General features: G+C 40.0%; 2 protein-coding genes across 2 annotated transcripts; both read right to left on the minus strand.

Annotated features, from left to right (window-relative positions):
* Nucleotides 1-14,994: 14,994 nt before the first annotated feature.
* Nucleotides 14,995-15,348, minus strand: LOC121796565 (probable galacturonosyltransferase-like 3). The gene has a single exon (XM_042195388.1). The coding sequence runs from the start codon at nt 15,346-15,348 to the stop codon at nt 14,995-14,997; it is 354 nt and encodes a 117-aa protein (XP_042051322.1).
* A 5,431-nt stretch (nt 15,349-20,779) lies between these two features.
* Nucleotides 20,780-21,319, minus strand: LOC121796567 (probable galacturonosyltransferase-like 4). Its single transcript, XM_042195389.1, has one exon. It carries the CDS (start codon nt 21,317-21,319, stop codon nt 20,780-20,782), a length of 540 nt encoding a protein of 179 aa, XP_042051323.1.
* Between the last annotated feature and the right edge of the window lie 255 nt (nt 21,320-21,574).

A 21,574-nucleotide genomic window follows, 5' to 3' on the forward strand; every position in this document is an offset into this window, starting at 1 on the left:
TTATGTAATGTAAACCGAAACTTGAACAAATTAAATACTACCAACGGCTTCTTGTTCAGATCAAAGGCCTACAAATCAAGAAACAGATTATGTTGTCAAAACAAAATCTTACTCAACTGTCAATCATGGTATGTGACGAAGTCACAAATTATTCCACCATCATTTGCTTGTTTCCAAACAGATAGTAGTTATTCTTAATCTTAATTAGTTAAGAAGAGTTGGTAATGCTGTTTAGGCACTAAGTCATGTTGAGGTGGGCAAACATATTATTCCCTCAAAAAGCAATAAATAAAATAAAATTAGAACGAATTGGCCCGAGGGTGTTACTATTGGAGTACCATATATATAGATAAACACATACCTCCAAAATTCAAGGCATAATTTTTGTAGCAATAATTGTGCAAGTGACTATATCATTTATATATGCCGATAAAATTCTTGGAGTAAGATGATAGTGTGAAATTAAGTGGCCCTCAACTTGTGAAACCATCCAAATTAAATTTTTGAAGCTACATATGTATAGGTGCTAGACCAGTCCTCTCTATATATGGGCGTGGGGGATGCGTGTAAAATTGTCATGTACTATAAATGATTGTAATAGTGGCTATATCAATATGCATATTTAAAACTTGGGATATTTTGAATTTGCTTAGAATGTGACATCTCAATCATTTGAGGAGAAACAAATTTACCATGACGATCACTAGTTTAATTACCTTATGGTTGAGTACCATATGGCAGAAGGGTGATACGAGTAATTCTAATATTATTATTTTGTTTAGATATATTAATATTATTATTTTGTTTAGATATATTAGGTATTTACATATCTTTTCATATATTTGTTTCTTGTTCATTAAGTTAGGGTAGTAGTTCTAGTATTATAAATAGGCTAAATTGTTATCTTTTTATTCATTCAACCAATTAATGAAATCAGTATTTCGCCCAACTTGGCTTGAATCACAAAATTCTATTTCTCTATCGCTGCCGACGAGAACTTCTCGCGCTCAGCTGCAATTTTTGCCGTCCAAGTCACGACCCAATGTTGGGCGCTCGACAAACGACGACACCTCGTTCTTGATTTTGCGTGGAAATCGACGTTAAGGAATTATGTCCTTAACAACTGGTGCTTTCATCCAGAGCTCAGCATCCTCCGTCTGCGTTCATCCATATCCCCAAATAAATCACCACAATTTCTACCGCAACCACGATTCAGTCCGTCAACATGTCATACGACTACGCCGGCTATCGCCGTCGTCAATACGACTTCCCTCAGGCCACACAGCCATTCCGTCCCTACCAGCTGGCCCAACCTCGCCGTGTAACCAGTTGGGACCCTCCGAGCAGCCGGGTGGAAGTACTCCGCCCGCCGTCGTTGCCTGATCCAGAATCACCCTACGTCTCACACCACTTGGATCCACCTGATCGTCGCCCACGGCCGAGATACCAGACCATCGGGTGCCGCGATCGCGCGCAAGACGCTTGGCCCCGACACCGCGGTGGCTACGTCGAGGGGGGTGGCCACCTATCTGATCGCGGAGATCATCAGACCCAATTAGGGTTTGATCGCTACCCGACAACCGCAACGCAGCGGCACCGCCCAACGTGCTGGGACCCACCAGTGCAACAGCAGGACCGCGGCTACCCGACCGTTGACCGGGCCCTACGCTCGGAGACGTGCTGGGACCGGCCTCGCCCTCGGGAGGAGGTGAGAGCGCGAGTCCAGCCCGCCTCCCACTAGCCCCGCTACTCCATCGAAAAGCCAACGCGGGACCTGTACAGTCAGCCCGCACGTGTGACCAGTCAAACTCCGGAGCAGCCACGCCTGCCGCTAATACGGGTCTCCCAGGCGGAGAAGTCAGAACGGTCCAGGTTGGGTCTCTGCTGGCACTGTCCCGAGAAATGGGTGATGGGACATGTGTGTAAACAACGCATTCTCTGTTATGCGGATGATGGGGAGGTGTTTGAGGAGAACATTCAAGATGAGAATTTAGCCGAAGAGAAAACTGATAATACTCCCACAATAGTATTCGGTGATGATGTTCCTAATGACATTACCGATGTTCACAATGATGGCGCTCCTCTTGATGTTCCAAACAACGAGTCCCCTGGAGAGTTCGTCAAGAACAAAGGGATTGTCAAGAACGACAATGAGTCACCGCAAGTGCTCGTTGGGGTATATGATGAGAAGATTGGTGAAAAGGAGGAGACATTGCTAGAAGATAAAGAGGAGGATGGTTCTATTGGTGAAGTGGAGAAGATAATCGCATCGTTCAATGTTGCTCAAATGTCATCGACGGATGTTACGAATTGTTGGTTTAAGAGAGGAAGTGTTTGCACTGGTGTAAGGATAACTGCCTATTTCTACGTGGATTTCTTTGATGGCAATGTACCAAGTATTGTTCATCGTTCGACATCACTCGACGTCGATACACGATTCATCCCTCCGTGCAATGACACGCCATATTTGAGCATTCTTGGAGGTGATAAAGGGAGACATTCAGCTGTTCGATATGTGTTTGATCCAGGAGGAGACGTCTAGCTAAAGCTTTTGCTTTCAACTCTCGTCCTTGGTTCGTGGTTCCCACCTTGAGGACAAGGTGGATTTTAACCGTGGGGGAGTTGATACGAGTACTTCTAATATTATTATTTTGTTTAGATATATTAATATTATTATTTTGTTTAGATATATTAGGTATTTGAATATCTTTTTATATATTTGTTTCTTGTTCAATAAGTTAGGGTAGTAGTTCTAGTATTATAAATAGGATAGATTGTTATCTTTTTATTCATTCAACCAATTAATGAAATCAGTATTTCGCCCAACTTGGCTTGAATCACAAAATTCTATTTCTCTATCGCTGCCGACGAGAACTTCTCGCGCTCAGCTGCAATTTTTGCCGTCCAAGTCACGACCCAACGTTTGGCGCTCGACAAACGACGACACCTCTTTTTTTATTTTGCGTGGAAATCGACGTTAAGGAATTATGTCCTTAACAAAGGGCTACATAAATATAGTTGTACATAAACGATTCACTTTATAATTAATCGACTATGTACTACATGTATGACATTTACTCTTTATTTAGGTGGGCAAATTTTTGGTGGTAAAAAAAAGACAGTAAAAATAAAGAAAGTGAAAAAAGAGAATTATTGAGAGGGGCATTGGGTCAAGTAGATAAGAATTGCACGTGGAAGAGACAAGGTGACAAAATGAGTCAGCACATATTGTCGGCTGAATTTTGGCTTTATTTTGTGAAGCTATTTTCTCTCCGCTCATCACATTATTGTCTTTTTCCGCCTCTTTTTTTTAGTTCTAACAGTATATTTATGTTTTTGTTTATATTGAGTCCAAAGAATTAGACATTAAAAGACAGATTAATGAAGCAACTTATCAAGCTGACCAATGCAATTTGCACACTTTTGAATATTTTCTTCTAGAAGATATTATACAAATCATAGTACTAGTTTGGATTGTTGGTGTTAATATTAATTTTAAAATGAATAAAAAAATATGGGCTTGGAAGGCCCACAAAACGAGTACCATGCTGACCAAACTCAAGCTATAGTGTTTTCCATATTATGCCTGTGTTCAATGCTTTGATCACTTTTTGTTTGTATCACTATTTATTTTTGTAGTTTGTTAGGATATTATAAGCTACGCATACCCTTTATTACTATTCTTATCATTTGATAAAATAATACTACTACTAACAGAAGATCTTATTATTACGTGACACGAAGACACATGTACGTGTCTTTTGGATTAAATAAATCTCTCCGTTATACACTCTTCATTAATGAAACAAACCTAATTTTAAGAGTTTTCAGTGTATTAGGAGTATCTTTAATGCCAACTCACACACTCAAATAGTTTGTATGTTTCATCCATTTTGTTTGGGGGTAAAATTAATTTTTTTAAACAACACTTTTGAACTCGTCTATTCGATTTGTATCAAAATTACACGTCATTAGAAATCAAATTGATTGATTATCAAATTGATACTACAGTTTTCAAAGATTGGGACATTTTTACTAATGAGTCCAAAACTTATGTTAAAATCACATATAATTTGCCGTCCATATATATTCACGGTTGATTTGCTTAGTTGGATAGCTTTGTTGATGCCGACAAACAAAATTAAACAAAAATTAAATGAGATTTGTTTCTAATGACATGAATCAAGGTAAGTTTAGGCAATCATCAAAAGACGTTTTATGTTTCTGATAATATTCAATAATCAGAAATGGACAAACTAACTAAAATAAAAACAGCCAAACCTAACAACGATTTTTCTCTCGTAATTAATACTCCCTCCGTCCCACTTTAGCAGTTCTAGTTACTTTTGAGCATTCGTTTTGTAAAAATAATAATAAATAGTTAAAGTGAAGAAACGGTAAAGTAAGAGAGAGAATAATGTAGTGAAGAGTCTTGTCTACATTATTCTCTCTTTTACTTTACCGTTTCTTCACTTTCACTATTTATTATCATTTTTATAAAATGAGTGCTCAAAAGTGATTGAGACTGCTAAAGCGGGACGGAGGGAGTATATACTATAATCAAGTGGTTGATTAGCATGCCTTTGTTGCTAAAGCTATAGGCACCCAAAAAAGACGACGAATAAGCATATGATTATTTTCGTATCTAGAAGATATAATTAATTAGCACGCTTTTTTTACGTGCTTATTGGATGACTGCGAAAAAGTTAAGCAAAATTTATTTTTAATTGAAAAAGCGTGGTTTGATTTGCAATCATAGTATAAGTCGCTCTGATGATTTATGGTAGGATAATCATGAGAAATAATTACCAAAATCTTGCCTTTTGGATTGTTGGTTATCTAGTTAATCACTTTTGTAATGTATATACAAATGTTTCAAGACATTTTCTAAGTAGAATTAATCAAAAACCATTTTGATTGAAAAGGCGTGGTTGAATTTGCAATCATATTCATAGTATAAGTCGCTTTCACAAATTTATGGTATTATACTATTATATTACCGGATAATCATAAGAAATTAAATAATTATTAAAATCTTGCCTTTTGGATTATTGGTTATCTAATTAATCACTTTTAAATGGAATGTGGTTATCTAATTAATCACTTTTAAATGGAATGTATTGTAAGTTTGAAAACCTTTTCTAAGTAGTATTAAAGCGTGCTAGTGAAGTGTTAGAAAATTCATAGCACATATTTTCGTGAGAAAACGTGCTCATAATGTCTATAGATATTTCTACTCTACCTGAAAAAATTGGTATTTTTAATTCCTTGGTATTTAGAGCTTCGGATTTGTGATATACTCATATTAAAGAAGCTCTTTTTATGTAAAAAAATTAACTACGTGCTTTGATTGTGTAATTCTTTGAATATTTAATCTATACATTATTTAAATCTTAATTTACCGGTAAAAGTGAAAAATTATTTTATTTGTAAATGAATTCGAACGATCCCTCCAAAAATAACACACCCTATATTTATAAATCCTAGTATAATAATCCATAAAAAGGGACGTTGTCGACAAAAAAAAGTAGTAAAAAATAAAAATAATGAGAATCAAGCATAAACTCGAAAAATAAGAAGACACACATAAACGCACACTTCTCAGAGGATTGATCTGCATAAATTATATTCTATCACTTAAAGAATAAAAAATCTATTTTTCTTCTGACACATTTTTGGGATTTTTTCTGCAAACCAAAAAATTCAGTAGAAGAAAAAAAGGCGATTACTATTATTCAAGTAAAAAAAGGAAAAATATCACACGAACTCAGCAACCCATCCTTCATCTTGTCAGACATAACAAATCTGCTCCAAAAATATGAAAAAAATATAAAAAATTTGTTCTTGAATTGAATCTGATCCACATCTACTAATTTTCACAAAATTGTGTAACATAGCCGCCTCATTAGACTAGAGCTTGCAAGAATGAATAAAGTAAAGAAATGCAAGCCAAAATGATGAATTAAATCAATCTTAATATTTGATCATAATACGTGTATACAACAAGGTAGGCACATATATGTAAATGCCAATTAAGATCAAGATTAGTAGTACTACAAAACTGTGCCGATTTACTAATTATATGGCCTCCCTCTTTCGCCGCTAGCTAGCTTCTCTATTTATTTACACTCTAACCAAAAAAGAAAAAGAAGACGAAGAAGAAGAAGAATTAATCATGATAGCAAAGAAGCATGACAACGCAGCGTCGGATGATGTAGAGTCGAGCTCTTTGCTCTCTCAACACTCCTGCAATTCCTCTGCTCGAAATTCTTCTCTTGCTGTTGCTGCTGCTGCTGCTGCTGCTCATTTTCATTTTCTTGCTTTCTTGCTAGAGAGAGAAAACAAAGAGAGGGTTTGGTTTGGTTTGGTTGGTTTGGTTGAAGAGAAGGGGTTGATTTATAGTGGTGTAAGAAATTGAGAATTAAGATATTGGTCGAGTAAAGAAGCAACTGTGGGGGTACAAAAGTGCGTGCAGTGCTCCCTACCGCACCGGACATTTCCTCCCGTGGGCCCACCTCCACTTGGGATTCCTTGCCTACTTTCATTTTATTATTCATATCGACATTGGAAAATCGTTTTATTTAATTGCTTGTGCTACTGCTCACCAAAATGGTATGTGTGTGTGTGTATGTGTATTTGTGGCGCTTTAATTTGTAGATTAAAGTCAAGAATAAAATTTTGAATTTTTAAATTTTTATTCACTGAAATGTAGATTAAAGTTTTTTCTCGGCAAAAGTTTAGTAATAGGTCAACTTGTTCACCCATGATTCAATATCAATTTCAATGCTCAATTGATAGCTCGGTGAATTAGTATAAATTTATGACCTAATGTAAGAGATTAGTTGTAGTACTAATAATTAAAACATGACTTGGTCATTAATTTGTCAATTTAAACAGATTAATTCTATCTTGAAGTCCGATAAAATTCATTTACGATTACGAAACTAGTTTTTTGATACTCTAGTCTAACAAAGTAGCTCCAACTTTATTATACTTCTTTTTAGTGTCAAATTGGAGTTCTAATCATGCGATAGTGACTCAATGCCCAAGTAGCGTTGCATGATTTGAAGTGGGAGATACTTAATTAGTACGGATAAGGTATTTGTACAATTTAAATTCATCATAAATTCCGATCATTAGTTGTTATATTTTCAGTTATACTTAATAAGAAGGATTATTACATGTAATAATTATAATGGACTAAGATGGGCTATAGAACCCACACGCGCGCCCCGTCGCCGCGAGCCCGTGCCCGTGTCCTTGGATCTTGGCAATTGGTCCTTGGACTGTTCTTTGGGCCTGGTCGTGGAGCTCGATTCTTGGGTTCGACCCGAGGCTGGTCTAGTTCTTTTTAGACCACCACTGTTTCCACGTCAGCAAGCCAAGCGGGATGACACCTCGTCAGTATGACGCGGTAAAGCCAACGTGGCTGACACGTGATGAAGTCCACGTCGTGAACGAACCTAGACGCGCAGCGTGTCCCGATACGTCCGTCCAGGATCAACCTCTCAGCTCTCGTAACGGCTTGTAAAGGTCGGCGGTTACAGCCTCGCAATGATGACAATTTACGATTTTTTTGTTTCGCTTTTTTCCGTTGTATTTCCGTTTCAGTCTGTTCTTTTGTATTCCTTATTTTGAGTTGTATTACGCCCTGTTTATATATTGTAATTCCAGAAACCAACATTATTTGGCCACTAATTTATAGCTATAAATCAGCCTACACTTATCCTATTATCAGCGTAGACTCCACCCACCAACATAATGGGTGGCCTTGCAATTCAATCAGCCTACATATTTCCATAATTTGCGAACTGCCTTGCAAATATGCTGATGATAGGATAATGATTAATCGTTTAGGAACCAATCATATATACGTATTTATTCCTATTTTAGAATAAAAATCGTCATTTTCCGAATTTATTAATTTGTTGAAACCAACTAAACCCGGCAATAAAACAACTGGGGCTTAATTCCATTGAGTCCTACTTAGTGTTGCACATCTTAACTACTTTTTGTTCAAGGTTGATGACAACAATTATTTCACTAAAATTGCTTTTGACTAGACATCACACTCACTTACAATCACGGTAGTCAACTTGAAAAAAAAAGCAAGATGCATAATTAAGGGCGTCGTAATCATAGATAGCCGTTTAGGTATGTCGATCGGACCAACTATCTCAAGTGGCTAAGTTGGGACACCGCAAGATTCTACTTAGCGATAGATCACGGATTGACGGATTCAATTGTTGCAAAACTATTCACCCAAAAGAGTCTTCACAATGAAGATATTTACAAATGAAAATTCAAACATATTCATAGTAATTAGAATATAATAATAAATCCAAACAAGTAAATAAGCTAAAGCAACGTTGTACATATTTGGTAGGATAATTCCACAAATATCTCCACTTGGTGGAAGTCGAACATGGACATATTATAATATTGCATGTATACTTGTAAATTGCAAAAGATTCTTATGGAATGTGTTCAAATAGATAGAAATTCATCCCCTTTGGGAAATACTGAAGTTGGTACGACATATTTTTGAGAAAGACGAGGTTCGAAGTTGAAGAATAGAACTAGTATATATAGAATTGAATTACTTCATCTTTGGTGATCTAGTAATAGAAAGAATTATTAAATGTTTAGTTAAAAATGGAGTATATATATAGTTTCCCCCCCTTATTAATATAGTGCGAAAAATCGAACAACTAAAGAATATGTGGAAATTAGTGAGGACATGCTCAAATGGGAAAGCAAACATCATATTTCTATAGCATTCTAAATATGATACTCCACTTTTTAGGGGTTGGGAGAAGTTTTATTTCAAAATGATAAATTTATTCGTGAATAACCGAGCATATATTGTATTGGTGACTCGTGAGTATAACTGTATAAGTATTTCCGTAATAATATCAGTAATCATTCAAATGAAATAAGCTAGGAGGTGATGAAACTATATTATACTACTATTTCACATATACCACTTAAATTTTGAAGTAATATATGTGTACGGGATCAAAATAACAGTCAAAGCCCCCACGTGAATTACAAATAGTCGAGCCATATATATATATATATATATATATATATATATATATATATATATATTCTCTTCCAAAACTAGTACTCCCTCCGTCCCGCACTACTTGCACTTATTTCCTTTCTGGGCGTCCCAAGTTATTTGCACTCTTTCCATTTTTAGTAACAATTTATACCTACAGCCGTAATTGTTGACTTTGTCTATCACTCATTCCTTAATCTCCGTGCCCAAAAGGAAAGATGCGAGTAGTGCGGGACGGAGGGAGTATTTTACTATTATTAACAGCCCCAGTAAGCCTGTGACCACTATATATTATTCCCATCTTGATTTTAATTTCAATACTTGTTTAAGTAAAGATAGCACAAAACCCAATTCACCGATCGATTAATTCAAATAAATAATGCTTTTTCCCGTTTCTCTAAGGTCATCCCATTCTGCAAACCCTAATTTTAAATTACCCTAGGGGTCAATCTTGGTAATTGTGATCAAGGGTTTTCTTTGTCTCCACACGTACGCATTCACCTTGTTTTCTTTGCAAATATATAAAAAAAGCTCAAATCGTAAAATTGACTAGTAAAGTTCGTCTATCAATCTCGCAGCACACAACATATCCAAATAACAGAAATCGATTCAGTTTTTTGTATTGGACTAGTAATTATATATGCACCAAATGTTTTGATTAGTGATGGGAAACCAGCTGAGCAAATAATGCATGGACAAGCTCATAAAGGGCATTCATATACATGTATGTATATATAATTGAGTACAGAGGGGTTAAGCCCCAAAGTGTTGGAAACTCAATAGACTGATCATGGAAAAGCGGTGGGGATGAAATTATTAATTGATCACAAAATTTTCACTTTATTAATTGCACTTTTTAATAATACATTAAAAAAATAATTTATACTGGACAAGAAAATAAGGCAGCACGTGATGTACTCGTGGTCATACCAGCCATTCTTCAACATGATCATATTTGATATAGAGTTTGAATATGCAAATTGCTTTAGGCAGTTTGGATAGTTTTTGATGCCTCTCATTCATCTATAATAGTCTATAAGTAGAAATTACAAACAAATTTTATTATATGAGGAGTTTAATGCATGAGGAAGGCGCGGTTTGACAAGAACTAGATACGGTCTCATTCATTAGAATGTATCTGAATTCGATCCCTATTAAACCCTAATAAAATTCCACTCTAAAATCGATCGGTAATGTTAATTAAAGGTGATTCACTATGTGTTGAATTGATCTTTTATAAATCCATATTCTCAATATGAGACAATTCATATGTTAATACTCAGTTAAAATATTTATTCTAATTCTTGTGCAAAAGTTGGTCTGCCACCAGCCGAGATAATCTGATCATGTATTTGGCACTGGGCTCACAAAATTAAAGCTCAACTATTGTAGATTCAGTTTATGTCGTCTCAACGTTTATCTATGTTTTAATTGAAATGCCCCAACATATATTTAGATAGTTACTCTTTTTTTTTAAATCACCTTTTAACTTTGTAGCAGAGTAAGTTTAAACGAATTAATGTCCCGACATGAATTAATCGATCATCACTTTTTCCACATGGATTGTTGGGGTGCAATGTGTACTTTCACAGTGAAATTGAGAAAAATATTGATATAATTTTGTGATTGATCGAAATCTCACTAGTTTTGACACAATTAAACCATGGGCTAACTTAAGTTTTGAGCAGTTTGATGTTTAACTAAGTAATTAACTTCACATGCTACGCGGCAATTAGCTTATAGCTTTTGCTTCGAAAACTCTTCTACCTCTTCATAAGGAGACGTAATTAAGAGGTAATTTATGTAGCTAATTAAGTGAATATATATTTAATGAGTGTGTCAGTGATTGTGTACATAATAATTGGGGTTTATACAGTTGTAATCTTACTTGCATATCGAATTTCGATACACTTTGCTTGGGAGAGAGGAAGCTCATGTGAAATTAGGCTCCTTGTTTATGGCTTAATGACAGACTGCATGCTAACTGTATCACTATTAATTAATTACTAAATGTTCATATTTAAAACTGCATGTCACTGCATTACTGTCTTCGATTTTTCTCGTAGAAATACAGCAACTCATCGTTAGTTTGGTTTAAAATTAGTGATATGATCTAAGCAGGAACCGACCAAATATTTTGAATTTTTGAATGGAATATTATCCATCACATGATAAGAAAGTGCAATTTATTTGCTCTAAACGTGGTTTAGAGATTTTAATTTAATTTAACCGAGTTGATCTGAAGTTGGCTCTTAATTCTTTATAAATTATAGTAACATAATCCGTGGCCTTTACACCATTTAAATGGGCTATCTCAGCCCACAACATAAATGGACCACCCTATTAAGGCTTTGCCCAACATCTGTAATTAATCTAAAGTCGATTACTACTATTTTGTATGATCCAATAATCTTAAATACTAAGTCAATTTGAATTAGTAAAACTAATTACTAATATATATTAAAACATGCACAGATAAAAAACTAATTAAGGCATCTGTGAACGTTTTCATTTCTTTCACAAAAATGACTAATTCTGTTATACTATTTGGTTTTAAAGATAAATGATTTGCGATGTAATATGTGAATGTGGACATTGAATAAGTATGATGATTATGAATCTCATTAATGTTTTAAGTTATAGGTACTCATGACATTGATAAAACACTAAGAAGAACAGCAGAATAAATTTTTGGAGCACTAGAAATTTTCAGTGTACTAGAATAAAATATCTCATCTGCGCTCTCTCGATTTGGATATCAGCAATTCAACATGGTTTTACTTAAATTCCGATTGTTATACTAGTTTCAAATTTAAAATTTTAACAATCTCATCATAATCATCCACTAATAAATAGAGTACTATTAATACTTCCTCAGTCCCGCAATAGAAGTCATATTTGGTTTTAACATGAGTTTTAAAAAATTTAAAGAAAAAATGAGTTGAATAAGTTAATGGAATATGTGTCACACTTGTTTATTAGTTTTATAATAAAATGTGAGTAGAATAAGTTGATGAAATGTAGAGTCTACTTATCATTTATGATAAAAGTGAAATAAAACTTTTATTATGAAACAAACCAAAATGAGAAAATATGACTATTATTGTGAAACGTAGGGTATCATTTTCTTAATTTAGATTAAATAACAGATTATGGTAGTAAGTTAATTAGACGAAGCAATGTCCAGTTACGAAAACGACCCCGACTGACACTTCAAATCAAATAAATAGGGTAGGCATATAAATAAACCATAGATATAGCTGAAGATACTAACAAAAGTCACGAGATGGAATAAATTATAAGAGCATCTCCAATGGCGACGAGCGGGCCGGCTAGCCGATTTCCGGCGTTCGCCGGTCTGCTCGCCGAACCATTGGAACCGGCGAGCGTCATTTCGGCAAAAAAATCGGATAGCGCTGGCCGATGCACTCGCCGGTCCGCTCGCCGCCATTGCAGGCTCAGGACCGGCGAGCGTTCGGCGAGCGAATTTAATTTTTTTTATTTTCGAAACACTATATATACGCGATTTGCACGTCATTTTCATTCACACCACTTGTTTAACGAGTACTCTCTCTATCTTAATTTTTGTACAAGATCAATAACGCGAAATGGAGAACAACAACGAAGGTACTCCAGTGACGAGCGGGTCTCAAACTCCCTCGGTACCCGTGGGAGGTGGATGGGGTTCGATGCCCGGGTACTACAACATGTACCCGTGGCAGCAGATGATGTCCGGGATGGCACCCGGGGGGAGTATGCCGGGGGGTTTACCGGCTATCCCGGGGTGGACACCCGGGATGCAGATGATGCCGGGGTGGGGTCCCGGGATGCAGATGATGTCGGGAGGGGTACCGGCGACGCAAGGGACGCCGGAGGGGGGAATGTCTATCGCCCCAGTTTTGATTTTTCGACTGATTCTTCGCACACATCGACCCCAACGGAGGCGCAGTTCATGCAATATGAGACTTTCTCCTTAGAGGAGTTGGGGTTTGATCTTCTCGGTGTTTCAGAAACTCCCGTTCAAACAGGGGGCGTAGGGCGGGGTCGAGGCCCAGCAAAGAAGAAGGGCAAGGGGAAGGACAAGAGGGTCGGCCAGTCGTCGCAGCCGGTTGAGGACGACCCCTCGGTGCGGAGGAAGTGGACGGACGCGGAGAACGCCGCGCTTTCCAAGGTGTGGGTGAGTGTCTGTGATGATCCTCTGACTTCGAACAATCAGAGGATTGTCAACATGTGGGCCAAAATTGCTGCAGCCTACATGAGATTTTGCCAGGAGGGGAGGCCGCGCACCGGGGAGGAGTGCCGGAAGGGGTGGGACCGAATCAGGGCTGGGGTCTCCCGATTTTCGGGCTTGTACGCCAACGCCCTCCGCATGCAGAGCAGTGGCCAAATGGAGGATGACTGCAGGAGGATAGCGGAGAAAGCCTTCCCCCAGCCCGGGTTGTATAAGGAGTTCAACTACTGGAACTGCTACGAGGTGGTGAACGACTCCGAGAAGTTTCGGGCAGGTGTCGACGCTGGCTGGCCAAAGAAGCAACAATTGAACTATACCGGTGATTACAGCGGCAGCAGCGGCGGTTCCCACGACCTCCCCGAGGATGCGGAGGAGCTCCCTTCCCCGCCATCGTTCGCTCGCCGAACTCGCCTGGTTAGTCAAAGGCGGGCGCAACGGGAGGCGGGGGGCACCGTGGGGTCCCAGGAGGTACAATCGGCATCCCCCTTGGCCAGTCGACAGAGGATCTCAAATTCTTCGCGCGTCAACAAACGCGCGCTCAGATAGCCAAGACGTTAGCCGAATGGCGGACGGCGACGGACCCCGAGGAGAAGAGTTTTCTTAGCGCAATGCTCGTGAGCATGCGTGACGATTTGAAGACCGGGGGGGGGGCACCGGGGGGTTCCGGCGGATACGGAGGCGGCAGCGATGGTGACGGTGGCGAGAGGGGCGACGGAGACGAGGAGTGAGGCGGGGGTCGTGTTTGTTTTTAAATAATGTAATTTTTTAAAATTAATGTATTTGTTTTAATGTACTTTTTTAATTTAAATAATATTATTGAATTTTCTCGTATTTGTGTCGTACATTTAATTCCGTATTTTGTGTGATTGTCAATTATTTGTTTTATATAATTAGGGGTGATGTGGCTAGGATATTGCTGGGCTATTTGCTTGTCCTGATGATGTGGTAGGAGGATTTTTAGTGCTGATGATGTGGCAGGAGGAGTTTGTGGCTGGACTATTGCTGGGCAAAAGCCAGTGAAGATGTCCTAAACAAAAGCAGGTATGAGTATTTAATATAGACAAAATTAGTACTCCACTAGCTAACACCAATAAAATAAGTGGTCCCTTCTAAAAATAGAAAGATTTGAAATAATACAAACTTTAATGTAAAATTGATAAAATAAAAAATAAATAAAAAGAAAAGAAGTGTTATTGAAAAATTGATCTCACCTCGTCGAAAAAAAATCCTTAAATAGAAATTTTCAAAATTTAAAAAACAGAAAAAAAGAAAAGAGTTTCTATTTTTTTAGAAGGATAGAACATGAAATAATTACAATTATTCATAAATTTTGATAAAGATTAAACATAATAAGGAACACAAAAAGTTGGGTAACCAGTCACAAAGGTGGAGACACTTCTCTTCCGCGTACACTACAGCAGAATGTGTACAAATGGTTACGTGCCCAATGTCCTAATCCAAGCCAAACCACATCAATCCAGCAATGCCAATGCATTTGCCAACCACACCAATAGTCCAAGAACAAGACCCCACAAGAAATAAAAACAAATGTGCAGTGCAGTGCAGTGCAGTGCAGTGCAGAATAAGAATAAGAATTCCACGGCTCTCAATTTCACGCATTCCGATACTACCCCTGTCTCCGTGTCTTCGTCAGCGTATACTCCAACTCACTGTCTCCAACTCACCTCTGCGGCAGCGCTTAGCTATCGGAGATCAACATCTCGTGCTTGTACAAATCATATGGGGACCACAGATTATCCAAGGTACAAGCCCTTTTAGCGTCAAGCCTTAGCCACGGCTTCCCCTTGCCGCTCCAGTGCAGCAGGCTGACTGGACCGGGGTGGAGGTCTCGGCATAGCCCCTGCAGATTGTCGCCGCCTAGGCCGTGCTGGTTCCAGCGGTGCTCCACGGGGGCGACGTTTCCTGCGAAGACGAGGAGGAAGGGTGGGAGGGAGCCGAGCTCGTAGATTCGGTAGCGCTTCTGGATCCTCATCCAGTGCTCGAGTTTTTGAGTGAATCCGTGGTGGCGCCATTTGAGGAGGTCGATGACCATGACACCGGTGTTGAAGTAGCAGGGGCGGCGGCGGCGGCGGAAGGTGGCGCCGAGGGAGAGGGTGGACCAGAATTTGGGGGTGAAGTAGTGGGTGAAGTCGGCGTGGCAGTATTGGGGAGCGCCGAGGACGTGGGAATGGAGGTTGTGTTGAGATTATCCACCTTATGTGGAAGCAGCCGCTATAGTTGAAAAAAAAAGTTGTGAAGATTAGCCAACAAATGTGGACTAAAATGGTAAAGTAGAGTTGCAGCAATTTATTGCAAATCTGCTGCCTTTGAAATACTCTCACAAAAATGAAGCTATAGGACGGTTGTAGAGTGGCTATAGGAGTGGAAATTTGAAGCTCATTCCTCCTATAAATAGAGCTGCAATTCGTCGATGAAGTGCAGTGCAAGAGCTGAATCACGTCAGCTAGTGAGAGAGAGCAAGAGAGTTTCGGTGAGAATATTTTGAGAGAAGAAGAAGTGAGGAAAAATTCCTATCTCCCTTAAAATTGTAGTTCACTCCTCTTGTGTGTATTCCAAGTTATTCAACTTGAGATTTGTGTTTCCCCTATAGAGTGTAGGGAGATTTGTAAGCCTACTATATACATAGTAGAAGATTTAGACTTCGGTCTCGTGGTTTTTTCCCGATTTGGGTTTCCACGAAAAATTCTCGTCTCACACTTTTATTCTGCGCCAAATTTGTTTTCTTGGTTTGGTCCCATTATTTAATCCAGCAAGGGGGAAAAGAATTATCCTAGTTCCGCTGTGCAAGTATCAATTTATTTTTGATACTCTGTGATAATTATCACCACTTTTCCCAACAAGTGGTACTAGAGCCATCGTGGTTCTGAGGCGGATTAAAAATGGAGGAATCGTCTTCGCTTGGTGGCATGTTCAAATTGAGCGGATCGAATTACTCAATTTGGAAGCCAAGCATGTTAGATCTCCTCTATTGTAAGGATCTCTATTTGCCTTTACCGGGAGATGATGCCAAACCAAAGGATATGAGTGATGATGACTGGATCATCATGCACAGAAAAACTGTTGGTTACATCCGGCGCTTCATCGAACACAGTATCTTCCATCATTTCGCCAATGAGGAAAAGGCTGATATTCTTTGGAAGAAAATAGAAGCCATGTTCGAGAGGAAAAATGCTTTGAACAAAGCATCCATCATCAGAAAAATCGTTCGATTGCGATATGTGGAAAGTGCCAACATGACGGAGCACCTCAATGCATATCAGGGTCTTATCAACCAATCTATCAACATGAAGATTTCTCTTGATGATGAAGTGATAGCTTTATTGCTACTCAGTTCGTTGCCGGATAGTTGGGACACTCTTGTGGTGTCAATCAGCAACTCGGCTCCAGGGGGAGCACTGACCTTGCAGATGGTCAAAGATTGTCTTCTTAACGAAGAATCCAGAAGAAGGGAGCAAGATCATTCTTGTGAGACAAAGGCGATGGTTGCTGAAAATAGTGATCGAGGGAGAAATAAAAATAGAAACTCTCAAAACACGAGACAAAAATCCAGGGGGAAGTCTAAACACAAAAAAGACTTCAAATGTCATTATTGCAGTGGCCCAAACCACTACGAGAGAGACTGCAGAAAGAAGAAATGAGATCAAACGCGGGGAAATAATGAAAATGCTGAGAAGGACACAACGGCAGTTGCAACTGATGGCGATGTCGTCGTAGTTTGCGATGACGCTTGTGTGATTTCGTCATGCCAACAAACAAACTGGATTGTTGATTCGGGTGCATCATATCACATCACACCATATCGTGATATGTTTGCATCCTACACCGGTGTCAGCTTTGGCAAAGTCAGAATGGCCAATCACGGCATGACAGAAGTTGCTGGTATAGGAGACATTCATCTGCTTACTGACACGGGGTGTAAGCTCGTCTTAAGAGATGTTAGACATGTTCCTGATATCAGACTCAACATTATTTCCACCGGCAAGCTCGACGACGATGGTTACATCAACCATTTCGGCGAAGGAAAATGGAAGCTGATCAAAGGCTCCCTCATTGCAGCAAAAGGTAGAAAGCAAAATTCGCTCTACTTGATGCATGCAACGTTGTCCAATGGAGAGGTAAATGCAGTCGTCAAAAATTCCTCCATTGAGGTATGGCATAAGAGGCTTGGACATCTGAGCCAGAAAGGTCTGGAGATCTTGGCTAGAAGAAGCCTCATCCCTGAGGTAAAAGGAATGCATTTGGAAACTTGTGTTGATTGTTTGGCTGGAAAACAACACAGAGTCGTATTCAAAAGCTTCTCTCCCTCAAGAAAAGCTCAGCCTCTTGATTCGGTGCACACTGATCTGTGCTACATGAAAGACAGAACTCTTGGTGGCGCATTATATTTCGTCACTTTCATTGACGATTTTTCGAGAAAAGTCTGGTGTTTTGCTCTGAAAACTAAAGACCAAACCTTGGAGGTCTTTAAGCATTTTCAAGCAAAAGTCGAGCGGCAGACGGGAAGGAAACTGAAGTGTGTTCGTGCAGACAACGGTGGGTACCAAGGCCCATTTGAGCTGCACTGCAAGAACCATGGTATCAAGCTTGAGAAAAGTGTCCCAAAGACTCCACAACACAATGGAGTGGCAGAGAGGATGAACAGAACGATTTGTGAAAGAATCAAATGCATGTTGTCGCATTCCAAACTGTCTAAATCCTTTTGGGGTGAAGCTATGAGGACTGCAGTTGACCTGATCAACCTTTCTCCATCAACTCCTCTTGGCAGTGACGTTCCAGACAGAGTTTGGTCCGGAAAAGATGTGTCTTACAAACACTTGAGAGTGTTTGGCTGCAGGGCGTTCGTGCACATTCCAAAAGATGAGAGATCCAAGCTTGATGACAAAACCAAACCATGTATCTTCTTGGGATACGCTCATGAAGAGTTTGGTTACAGATTATGGGACCCGGTTAACAGGAAGGTCATCAGAAGCAGGGATGTCGTATTCCTTGAAGATCAAGTTCCTGATGATGCAAAAGAAAAGCCTGAATCTAATTCAGAAGTTCCTGTAAACTTAGATCCAGTTCCTTCACCGACAGTTCCTTCACCGACAGTTCAGGATTACGGGGGAGATATCCAACCGGAGCAAGGCGATCCGCTTGATGATGGAGTAGGCGACGAGGAGACTCGACCTGCACAAGATGAAGTCCCTCTAGTCAGAAGGTCAGTCAGAGAAAGACAACCTTCTACCAGATATAGCCCACATGAGTATGTAATGCTCACTGATGGAGGAAAGCCACAGAGTTTTGCTAAAGCCATGGCGCATGACCAAAAGGAGAAGTGGCTAGAGGCCATGAAGGAGGAGATGGACTCCTTACATCAAAATCACACCTATGACTTGGTGCAGTTGCCAGCCGGCAAGAGACCACTGAAAAATAAGTGAGTCTACAGATTGAAGGCTGAGGAGCACAGCTCACAACCAAGGTACAAGGCCACACTGGTTGTGAAAGGTTTCAGTCAAAGAAAAGGTGTTGATTTTGAAGAGATTTTCTCACCAGTGGTGAAGATGTCTTCAATCAGAGTCGTGCTCGCGATTGCTGCCAGCTCAGACCTGGAGATCGAGCAACTTGATGTGAAGACGGCGTTTCTGCATGGAGATTTAGATAAAGAAATCTACATGGACCAACCTGAAGGGTTCAAAGTCAAAGGGAAAGAGAACCTTGTGTGCAGGTTGAAGAAGAGCTTGTACGGCCTAAAACAAGCTCCCAGACTATGGTACATAAAGTTTGAGTCCTTCATGTCGACCCATGGCTACAACAGGACCACCTCAGATCACTGCGTTTTCTTCAAGAAGTTCGCAGGGGGTGACTTTATCATACTGTTAGTTGACGACATGCTGATTGTAGGCCATGATGCCAGCGAGATTGATGAGCTGAAGAAAGAACTAAGCGAGTCTTTTGCGATGAAAGACTTGGGTGCGGCTAAGCAGATCTTTGGAATGAAGATCTCCAGGGATATGAAGAGCAAGAAGCTCTGGTTATCTCAAGAACAATACGTTGAGAAAGTTCTTGAAAGATTCAGTATGAGCAAGTCGAAGCCAGTCACCACTCCACTTGCGGGTCATATGAAGCTCAGCTCTGCGCAATGCCCGACAAGTGAGACAGAAAAGAAAGAGATGCGGAAGGTGCCATATGCTTCTGCGGTGGGCAGTCTAATGTATGCTATGATATGCACCAGACCAGATATAGCTCACGCAGTTGGTGTGGTTAGTAGATTTCTCTCTAATCCGGGAAAAGAGCATTGGACCGCAGTGAAATGGATATTTCGGTACCTGCGAGGTACTTCTAAACTTTGTTTGAAGTTTGGCGACAACCATATCCTACTAGATGGATATACGGATGCAGACATGAATGGTGACGTAGATTCCAGGAAGTCCACGTCCGGATTCCTGATGAGACTTGCAAGGGGAGCTATCTCGTGGCAATCGAAACTTCAAAAATGCGTGGCATTATCCACTACGGAGGCTGAGTACATAGCTACGACGGAGGCTTGTAAATACCTATTGTGGTTGAAGGAGTTTCTACAAGAGTTGGGCTTGAAGCAAGAGAAGTATGTGCTTTACTGCGACAGCCAAAGCGCAATTCACTTGAGTAAGAATTCGAGTTTTCACTCAAGAACGAAGCATATTGATGTGAGGTATCACTGGATACGAGAAGCACTTGACAGAAAGCTTTTGCAGCTGGAGAAGGTGCACACCGATGAGAACGGTGCTGATATGCTTACCAAGTCCTTACCCTGAGATAAGTTTGACATCTGCAAACGAGAAGCGGGTCTGGTTGAGTCCCCACATAAGGTGGAGGGGGTGAATTGTTGAGATAATCCACCTCATGTGAAAGCAGCCGCTATAGTTGAAAAAAAAAGTTGTGAAGATTAGCCAACAAATGTTGACTAAAATGGTAAAGAAGAGTTGCAGCAATTTATTGCAAATCTGCAGCCTTTGAAATACTCTCACAAAAATGAAGCTATAGGACGGTTGTAGAGTGGCTATAGGAGTGGAAATTTGAAGCTCATTCCGCCTATAAATAGAGCTGCAATTCGTCGATGAAGTGCAGTGCAAGAGCTGAATCACATCAGCTAGTGAGAGAGAGCAAGAGAGTTTCGGTGAGTACATTTTGAGAGAAGAAGAAGTGAGGAAAAATTCCTATCTCCCTTAAAATTGTAGTTCACTCCTCTTGTGTGTATTCCAAGTTATTCAACTTGAGATTTGTGTTTCCCCTATAGAGTGTAGGGAGATTTGTAAGCCTACTATATACATAGTAGAAGATTTAGACTTCGGTCTCGTGGTTTTTTCCCGATTTGGGTTTCCACGAAAAATTCTCGTCTCACACTTTTATTTTGCGCCAAATTTGTTTTCTTAGTTTGGTCCCATTATTTAATCCAGCAAGAGGGAAAAGAATTATCCTAGTTCCGCTGTGCAAGTATAAATTTATTTTTGATACTCTGTGATAATTATCACCACTTTTCCCAACAGGTTGATATTCCATAAATTGGCAATGTCGTCGACGACGATGAGGTCGGAGTCGAGGTAGATGATGCGGCGGAGGGAGGGAGAGAGGAGGTCGGGGAGGTAGATGCAGGCGTAGTTGAGGGGCTGGTCGAGGGCTTGGCGGACGAAGGAGGAGATGAGGGGGAGGACGGTGGAGGGGTGGAAGGGGTAGAGGTGGAAGCGGAGGAAGGGGAAAGCGGCGGAGAGGGTGGAGCAGAGGAGGGGATGGTGGAGAGGGATGGAGAGGAAGTGGAAGACGGTGTTCTCAGGGCAGGTGGAGTGCTGGAGGACGGAGAGGACGGCGGCGATGGAGCCGCGGAGGTAAGGGGTGGAGTAGTCCAGGGTCATGGCGATGTGGACCACGTCGCTCGAGCAGGAATTGCCGTTGCGGAATGCGGGGGCCTCGTTGAATTGGGGGTGGGAAGCGGCGGAGTGTGCGAGGAGAAGGAGAGTGGCGATCAGGATTCGCGGCTTCGTCATGTGGTGGCGAGTGAGTGTGAGAGATTAGATAAAAGGAGGTGGATTATGGGAACCAGACTGTCTCGCCAATTCCCATTTATACCCTTCCTACTATTTTATTCATAAAATATTATTTTCCTACTCAACCTAAATCTCATTTTTTAAATTCATTCTTATTGCATAATCCATAATTTATAGTTGTAGGATCAGACTTGCTTTGGATTCACTATTTACCGAGACCTCTTTGGTCTTTTTTACAAGATAGCTCAGTCAAAC

This window comes from Salvia splendens, chromosome 3, assembly GCF_004379255.2.
Source record: "Salvia splendens isolate huo1 chromosome 3, SspV2, whole genome shotgun sequence".
In the NCBI taxonomy this organism is placed as follows: domain Eukaryota; kingdom Viridiplantae; phylum Streptophyta; class Magnoliopsida; order Lamiales; family Lamiaceae; genus Salvia; species Salvia splendens.